The sequence below is a fragment of the Hypomesus transpacificus genome, unplaced genomic scaffold, assembly GCF_021917145.1.
Source record: "Hypomesus transpacificus isolate Combined female unplaced genomic scaffold, fHypTra1 scaffold_181, whole genome shotgun sequence".
In the NCBI taxonomy this organism is placed as follows: domain Eukaryota; kingdom Metazoa; phylum Chordata; class Actinopteri; order Osmeriformes; family Osmeridae; genus Hypomesus; species Hypomesus transpacificus.
The window spans coordinates 204579-214046 of NW_025813732.1; the positions used below are offsets into that span (position 1 = coordinate 204579).

Below are 9468 nucleotides of genomic sequence, written 5' to 3' on the forward strand. Positions count from 1 at the left end.
TTGTAATGGACATTTTTGTCTTGTGTTTGTAAAAATTAATGCGTCTTAAATGTGGTTTGAATTGTAAGCTTCTATGTTCATTGGTAAGAGACAATTTGCTCGGACAGCTGTTGCTTTTACAGGAAGGGGAGATCATTAAGTTGAGTTCAAAGGATTGCAAGGTGTCGCTGATGACTTGGGGGTTTGTTGGTGGTAGATTGGTTTCATTAACTCTTGAATAGAATAACCCTTCCAAAAGGGACAGGTGACCATTTGGGGTAGATGCCCCCTGGAGTTGTGACTTCCTGACCTGGAAGAGCTCTCTCCTCCCCTCCTCTCTCCTCCCCTCTCTCTCTCCCCCTCCTCCCCTCTCTCCTCCCCTCCTCTCTCCTCCCCTCCTCTCTCCTCCCCTCTCTCTCTCCCCCTCCTCCCCTCTCTCCTCCCCTCCTCTCTCCTCCCCTCTCTCATCCTCTCTCCTCCCCTCTCTCTTCCCCTCCTCTCTCCTCCCCCCCTCTCTCCTCCCCTCCTCTCTCCTCCCCTCTCTCATCCTCTCTCCTCCCCTCTCTCTTCCCCTCCTCTCTCCTCCCCTCCTCTCTCCTCCCCTCTCTCATCCCTTCTCCTCCCCTCCCCTCTCCTCCCCTCTCTCCTCCCCTCCTCTCTCCTCCCCTCTCTCATCCCCTCTCCTCCCCTCCTCTCTCCTCCCCTCCTCTCTCCTCCCCCTCCTCCCCTCTCTCCTCCCCTCCTCTCTCCTCCCCTCTCTCTCCCCCTCCTCCCCCGCTCTGTGAGTTATACAGATGTGAGGCTGTAACGGCGGTCCTCTCGGCGGGCAGGGCACGAGGAGCAGCTGCACCGATCAGCCCCCCTCCTCACCGGCGTAATGCCACGTCTCCAGACAGGCCTCCGTCACCCCAGCAGCGCCTCAGCGAGGCAGCGACTCAGCGAGGCAGCGACTCAGCGAGGCTGTTGGCTGGAAGAGGCAGTACCAGGCTATCAGCCCACCGTGGCTAAGAAGTCCCATGTCAGCCAGTTCAGGGTGTGATTTCAAACAACAACAAAAAAACCTTCCCTGTAAAAATCCTCAACCCTAATCCTGATTTGTTCAAAAATGAATGCTCTTCTTTCTTATCTTGAAACCTCGGGCGTTGCCTTTTGGCTGGCTCTCCACAGAGGTGTGCAGACCTGGGATGTGTGGGGTCACTAATGTGCCGTAACCCCACTCTTCCCCACCTGCCACAACACATTACCGGACACAGGAGAATCATTCAGCTATGCGTGAGTGAGCTCGCGCGGCAGCGAATGTCTGTGTCTAACGGCCAACTGGTTCACGCGTGGCTACCTCTGCCCATATGAGAGGGCGTTCTCAATGACAGACTGTTCGGGGAACATAATCGGATAACAACGATGTCAGGAAAATGGAGCGTGGTCTAAACGAGCTGGTGATGATTGGGAGCCTGATGACATCGCCACACTGCCCGGGGGCCGGTTCAGTCATCCTTCGGGGGGGTCCAGCTGGGAGTCCAGTCTGTCGTGATTGATTATCAGTCACTCTAACCGGGCGACAAATTGGTAAACAAATTCGGGGAACGGACAGGCGACACCGGCAACCAGGCAAGAAGACAGGCCTGACAGAGCAGCAGGGCCTACGAACAGCAGCAACTGGTGCTGCTGTTATCGCGCTTTGGATTCCGGTCTATTCCGGTCGACTGTGTTCGACACCGCACTGCTTTGGCGCTGCTAATCCTCCTCTGTTTCTCTGTCCCCTTTCCGCGGCTTTGATTTGATCTACCGTAGCGCAGGGGAGACGGATCCGGACTGGGGAAGAGGGGAGGATGTGGGGAAGAGATGGAGGATGGGGGAGAGAGGCTTGAGGCGGGGAGGTGGGGGAGAGAAGGGGAGGAGTGAAGGGAGGTGAGGAAGCAGGCAAACAGTCAGCCAGCCAGCAGCCGAAAAAGAAAGAAAAAACGAGAGACTGTCTGTCAGAGACTTCATTGATTCCACTGGGTGACTTCAACCTTTCTACAATCCCTCTGGGTTGCTTCAGAGCACAGACCCAGTATCCACAGTGTGGGTGTTGACCAAATACGGGGCTGAATCCAAGGGGAGGAGAAGTCTACTGGGTACATAGTCTCACTGATACATAAAAAAGGAGCTGGAGTATTTTTAGTTTTGGATCATCTTTGCTCCCCCCCCCCCCGCCCCCCTCTAAAAAACATGTTTCCAAAACCTAGCCCGCTGTGGTCGTATCTCTCGACGAGATACAAGGTGAGTGTGTAACGGGTATGTAACGGACGTGGTCTTGCTCCGCCAGGGCCGTTGTTCGCTGCCATCGGGAGTCGAACCTGCTACCTCTGGACTGCCAAGCGCAACCACTACTAGCTACGCCAAAGAAAAGCTAGCTATTCATTGACGCGGGTGGCCCATTACATACCTGAGGAGTGAGTTTCACCAGTTCACACCGGTTACAAGTGTGCTTTCTTAGCGCGCTCAACACACGGACTTACGATGTTACTGTTGGCAGTGGCCTCATCTCTCACATACATGATACAGGGCAGATGAGTCGGGTTTTACGCCTAGATGGTTCTAGAACCCGTAGACCAGCCCATGTGAGGCAGCCTCTCCCAGCTCCGGAAAACAGCACTACTCGACTGCAGCTCAGCACCAAATCATGAACTGTCAGCGCTAAGGATGGGCTCTTTTGTCGCACCATAAAATATTACGAGAGACTTTAAAAGAGGCATCTTCCCCTCTGCCACTCCTGCCTGAGAGGAGTGTGGGGAAGGCTGAAATATCCGACTCACCGCCTGGAAGGTGAACAGTCTCACATCTAGCCCTTTCTGGGAACACAGAGACAACTATCACAAAGTCAAATATCCCAAGTCCAATGATATCAGTAAATATCGAAACTTGGTGCAGTGATCCTAGGATTTTACCTATCATCATCGACTGACCACTCCTGTGTGTGTGTTGCTCCTTTATAAATCTCTTATGCGGTCTTTCTCAGAACTACTTAAAGATAGATGCAGTTAAGGGTGTGTGTGTGAGTGTGTGTGTGGTGGGGAGGGCTTTTGTGTGCGTGTGTGTGCGTGTGTTCTATTGGTAACTTTATGAGGAATTAATGGAAAACACGTGTGCCCCCTAGTGGTTACTCCAAGTGTTGGCTGTTGGGTTCATTTCAAAGATGAGTGGTGCTGATGATAGAAGTTGAACACTTACGATAGAAGACATATTCAGTGTAACTTGACCAGATCTTGTCCTCTGTGTGTTGGTTGACGGACGAAGCCGTGACCGACGAGTTACAGGCCACCATCTGGAAACCACACTCCGACAGCATGTCAAAGGATCTCTCAAGGTGTTTAAACTTCAGGTAAAAGCGGGAAGTGTAACGGTCAGGTGTCCTGTCGGGATCTCTGCTCTCGTTCAACGTTTCCCCAAAAACTTCCTTGGCTAGGGCAACTCTCCCGCATATCAGAATCCGCGGGACCCGCCTGAATTTGGCATCGGTTTGACTCTCGCGGCCCGTCGTACATGAGCCACGGTACCCAACTGTGATAAACCCACTTTTTCTGTCAGCGGGCACAAGTGATGACGGCGGACACATCCTTTGGTCGCTGCCCTGAGAGCCATCTTCATAATCACTGTGGAAATAGTCGTCTGGGCTGTGTTTTAAGTCGTCGGGCGTCAAGATTTTCACCAAGTCTGGCAGTTGAAAGTATTCCGCTTCTTTCCTTAACCTCCCTTTCTCCGGGAAATGGTCGGGTAGTACAACTTGTTTGTCTCTGAGGTAGTCCAGTACGTATCGAAATAAAAAACCATCTCTGTCAATAAAATACCGTCCTTTAGGATCACGCGCCAAGTCGTTTGTGGCATCTTTCTTGGGTGAGAATATTTTGCCCAGCAAGGAATTCGGGGTGCCCACGAGTGTTGCATGACGCGTGTAATAAACCTGCCCACCGACATTTAATTCAACAACATCTGGGAAACTATTCTGAACAGATCCCTGGTCTTTGGGCGTAGGGTTAGTCCTACAATTCCCGCTCAGTGCCATAGTTTCCGTCATGCCCAACGAAATGGAATGAATGTATGTCCAAAAGTTGTTTCAATATTGAGTTACACACAGAGGATGCGCCGTGGATGCCTTGAAATTCCAATTAGACAACATTTAACACATTCAACATTCATAAAAATGTACAATCTCAAACTCAGTCATTCACCTACCAGTCGCCTTAGTCGCCAGATTGAGCTGTGGATGGCGGCTGTCCACTAGACTGTAAAAATGTATTTCCAAATGACAGACAATGTTTACACACTAGGCAAAACAAATATATGTTTGAAAGGCTTGCACTTTGCAGCGGTGCATCCGTTGCCCAGATTCCATATTCCTCAGGGAGAGAATCCAGCTATTACCCTACCGAGAAAAGAATCGGGAGTTCATATGTGCCGCGGTCAGATCAGATAGAAAACGTCAAATAAAACGGGATATCAGCTTCCTTGCCTTGCTGTTACCCCGAGCAAAACGAATAGCGGCTCTTTGCGTACATGCAATGCAAACATCCAGGTTGCAACAAAAAAGAAGTCCAGCAAGAACTTAATGTTGTCCAAAGGGAGAGGTGTGCTAGTCAATGGTGTTGCTTTAGTTCTATGTTCCCTTTGAACATCAGAGGAAATCCGAATACAAGGTTTTTCTAATTAGTAACTTCACAGAGGTTGCACGTCCGAGATTTTCTGTTGTGTAGCTTATCACGGAGAAGTCTTAACCTAAAAGAAATGGAATCTCTCCAGTATTTCCTCCTGACAAATTCCAAAGATTCTTCTGTCTGTATGAGGGTTCTGGACGCAATTTTTGTGGTCCTGGGCGTGCGCGCGCCGGCGGCTAGATGGCTGGCGCTGTCCGAGGTGCTGAAACGATTCTTCTGGTCCCCTACGAGTAGGGTGGTGCCTCATAGAAAGAAAAAAACCGTCTCCGCTGATGTTGCCTTGGCGGTGCAGGGATAAACCATAATGGATAATAAAGAATTACATCATCTTAAAGGAGTATACTGGCTGAAAATCTATCCACATTTCGAATGACAGATTGAATGATAGGCCTAATCATGTACTAAAAACAAACAAAAATACTTGGACGCCATTAAGAACCCTACTACCCAATTACCGATTTTTTTATTTCGATTTAACCTCATTATCAAAAACGATGATACGCCTAAACTTGAGGCATAATTACAATAGGGCGCTACATTTTAATTTATTTTAATAGTGGGATCATGAAAGGGCGTAAAGAGGCATTCCGACTCAGGTAGGCTCTCCCGTTGTTTGCAGCCTACTGTTTAAACTCAAACTGCCAACTTCCACATTTCGAATTTCACGTCCTTATAAATATGCAACAGCGCCTCTTGCTGTTTGTTCAATGCACTTAAATAGAATGATTTTCTTTGGCCTTTGGCATGGAGACACCATTGTTTTGTTGATTTTTCAAAACCCGCAAGGAAAATAATTTAGTTCATCAACACGTTTCCAAACCAGTGTCGATAATCTGCTGTATACAGCGCCAATGTTTATACATTATAAAAACAATAGGATGCTCCTTTATACAAAACCCTTTGTAATAATACAAATAATAACAACAAAAAATAAATGATCATTTAAGCCAGACAACCAGTACCATACGGAGATCCATGTGACTTTTAGGTTCTAAAATGTTCAAATGGTTCTTCTGTCACGATTAGGTTCTATCTACATAATCCCCCTATTGTTTTCCCAGTATCTCTGTTGGTCAGCCTGTGATGCCCTGGCAACTATGCTATAGGGGATCTGCAGAGAGAGATCCTTGTTAAGGACCTTTGTGTACCGACATGAAAGCAGACCATGGCTATAGGATCATAAATGCATGCAGCTTGGCCTGTGAGCTGGTGTGTAGGGAGTCAGGTGGCTGAGCAGTTAGGGAATCGGGCTAGTAATCAGAAGGTCGCCGGTTTGATTCCCGACCGTGTCAAATGATGTTGTGTCCTTGGGCAAGGCATTTCACCCTACTTGCCTCGGGGGGAAATGTCCCTGTATTTACAGTAAGTCACTCTGGATAAGAGCATCTGCTAAATTTAATGTTTAAAGGGATTTGGACAAGTTGATCACCCATCTGGCTCGATGCTGCCGAGGGTTGAAATGTAAACACAGTGCACTCATAGAGCTGTGCCATTCATAACACGCTGTGACAAAATACGCATATCAGCACCATTGAAGTGACACTCATTGACACGTAAATTCATGCATTTATTTATTTGTTCAGCGAGTGGCAGAGAATAAGGCAGTGTAACGAATGAGTCAACAAGTCTAGGTGAGTCCTAACCACAAACAAACAAACCAAGACGTCGGCCATTTATCTTCATCAGGCAGCTGCAACCTGGGGAAGGCACTGGGTTCGGGTTTGCTGCTGGCTCCATGTCAAACGCCGGCCCCATCCCAGAGTGGACTTAATGGCCACAGGGGCTCAGGGAGAGTGCCCCCTCCCCTCTACCCCCTCCGCACCACCACCACCACCCCCCCCCCCCCCCCTCATCCCACCTCCCTCCAGACTCAGCCCCTCACCCGGGATGGTTTCTTCATTTACCGCACATTCGTGTGCACGTGGTGTATGTGCGTCGGATGGAGAGAGTTTGCGTGCGCGCGTGCGCGCGTGTGTGCGTTTTGTAACTTGTGTGGCCGGGGCGTATCACGCAACACATCCACGGACCAGCGGGTGTTCGGGGGTTCTGCCGCCACAGGGCCACATGTGATCCAATCTCGCTCTCCGCACTCCCGCTCTGAGCGGCGTGGAGAGAAGGGCCGATTCGGGTGGGAAACCGATTCTAGGCGTGAGGAGCGGATACTGCAGATGGGCGGCACGTCCCTTTATATCGCACTTCTCAGCTGGGGGCTGATAGGAAGCTGATTGGGAGGATTGTGTCTGTGAGATAAGCCAATCGGACGGCGTCAGTCTGGTGTCCTGGAGGCTCGGCGGCACACTGGTTGACGTTCCTGGTCCTCGTTGACGCCTCTCTCTCCGCGTCCCTTCCTGGCCCACGTGTGCCTGTTCCTGGGCTAAGGGTATGACATGAGTGAGTGTGATCGTCTGGCTGCTCCGTGCCTGTGTCCCAGCCCTCCAGCTCTGTGCCCCCCCCCCCCCCCCCCCCCTCCCCCCCAGGGCTCCTTCTATCCTCCTCGAGAGGCACGGCTGTTTTTCTCTGCTAAACTAGGTCCGTAGCAGCCTTAACAGGGAGCCCACTACTGCACATTAAGGGGCTTTGGCAGCCTTTGGCAGGACGCTCCCGCAGCCGAAATAAGTGGCACCGCTAGATGAAGGGGAGGGGGGGAAGGGGGGGGGTTTGAAAGGGGGGGGGGAGGGGTGTAGGAGCTAGAGCGCTTGTTCCCTTGCCAGCAGCCCCATTCAGATCGAGCGCGCGGAGGCTCTCATCCCACCGACTAATGATGATGCTCGCTGCTGCAGGTGCGCTGAGCGGCCAGATTGGGGAGGGCCGGAAACCAACGGATAGCCAAGACCATTAAATGTCCAGCGTTGATGGGCTGTGCGATACCCACCTGATCCATCTCTGCCCGGGGGCCTTCCGTCTCGTCTCTGATCATTTCCCCCCCGAACGATCATTTGCATCTGTGGTTTGGCCGGATGACATGATTCATTAATCGGGAACTCGAAACTTCTGATGGTTTTTTTGGAGAGTTGTGATGAACATTTAATGGATAAGAGCTCGCCGTTGTGCAGCTTGATTGCATCATGGGGAGTCTGGGAAAGATCAGAGATGGCTGGTGAACGGTTGATTATACCAAAAATCTAAATGGCCATAGCACTTTATCCCATGAATGGGACCCCAGAGCTTCTTCCCTTAAAATCCCAGGATATTGATTGCATACTTGAGTCTTTTGAATTCACCGGTAGACCTGCTTTTGAATTCAGGAGCAGGATTGTGTTAGTTCAGCCTTGTTTTCTTTTAGACAGCTGGGTTTACACTGTGCCTTCAGCAGCCACTCTACCTCCCGGAAGTTCTGAGTGGAGTTTGGAGGTTGTTTGAATGGTGAAATGACACCAACGCATGTCTTCCTCTCCAGGGACAGAAAATTCATGTATAATCTATCTTTTTTTTTATTTGAATGAATCCTCGCCCTGAACATTCCCCTTCGAGAATTTGCCGTGCTCTACTTTTGCATTTCCATCTCGTTTTCCGAACACGGGTCGCCGGTTGCCATCGTGTTGTGGAAGACGGCGGCGCTGGAAGTTGGTGGATGGCTCGGCGTGCAACCGCCCCGTTGTCGAGGACCTTCACCCTGTTGATTTGGCGAATCATGCAGATGACATGTTGCTAGGCAGCAGCGCCCGCTCCGAGTGTGTCAGGGGAGGTGTGTCAGGATACACTGGGGGATGTGGCAGTGTAGGCTGCAGTAGGATGGGTCCTCTGCATCTCTCCATGTTTTCCCTCTGCTCTCTCACGGTCTGGCTCTCCACCCATCTCTCTCCCCCGTGCTGCATGTTTTTCCGGCGGTGTTCCGGGTTCAGTGAGTCTCCAGGTGGACCGGTTTGAACTCAAGTGCCTAAATATATACGTGTATGAATTTACAGACGGCAACAACATCCAAACCGCCAGTTTAAAGGCCACCAAAACATGAGAGCACCTCCATAATTTAACAGACGACGGCGACTCCCCTTCGAAACAGCTCTCGTCTGAGGCCTCTCTCTTCGTGACGTCACGCAAATGGTTTCCAGTGGGAGTCAACGGTAAATAATTTGTGTTGTGTGAATCACAGGCAGGGGGATGCTCGGAAAGTTGAACGAGAACGTCGAATGGAAATAGGGTTTTCAGTCAGCCCTGGAATTTTGCTGCTGCCAGCTGTCAGAAACTGGAACACCCAGGAAGATGCATCCCTCTTCTTTTCTTATCCTGCATTCTCCCCCTGTCTTCCTGACAGATGTACCAGAGGGCCGTGACAGGTTCCAGGAGCCTGTCTCTCACCGGTCCTGTCACGTCAGCCGGTAGACTGAGAGAGACAGGAATAGTTTTGCCTGTAACCCACGGTGATTGGTCTGTGAATGTGCAACTGTCCGCAGTCAGAGCCCCCACCCCCCCCCACCCCGCCCCCCCTCCCCCCCGTGGAGTGCCTCTGGCTTCACGTGGGTCACTGACGACTCATTCGTCGTCCGTGCGGCTACACCATGACGGGCTGAAAAATGGATGAAAGGACACAGCTCAAGTCTGTGATTGAAAGCCGGCCTGTCCCGTTCTTGGTGAATTATGTACAATTCCTGCCGCATTGCACACAGATTTTGCACAGAGAGAAATGTCATTATTTATACAGTAGGTGTCTATCTATTGCCTTGGTGCATGTGGAAAGAAAAAAGGAACAGGGAGGGAATGGGAGAGTGATGATGGCTGAAGAAAGGGTGTTGTAATCCACTCATGGAGGCAGGCAATAACACAGGATTAAAGCACACACTTTGGCAGAAGGTAATTA

At 50.6% G+C, this 9468-nt stretch overlaps 1 protein-coding gene across 1 annotated transcript in view; it reads right to left on the reverse strand.

Annotated features, from left to right (window-relative positions):
- kctd16b (potassium channel tetramerization domain containing 16b) overlaps nt 1-4814 on the reverse strand; it is a 50778-nt gene extending 45964 nt beyond the window's left edge. The window contains exon 1 of the mRNA XM_047051824.1: nt 3193-4814. Coding sequence (XP_046907780.1) covers nt 3193-4036 — 844 coding nt within the window. The 5' untranslated portion in view covers nt 4037-4814. The remainder of the gene's footprint in view (nt 1-3192) is intronic.
- Nucleotides 4815-9468: the final 4654 nt, after the last annotated feature.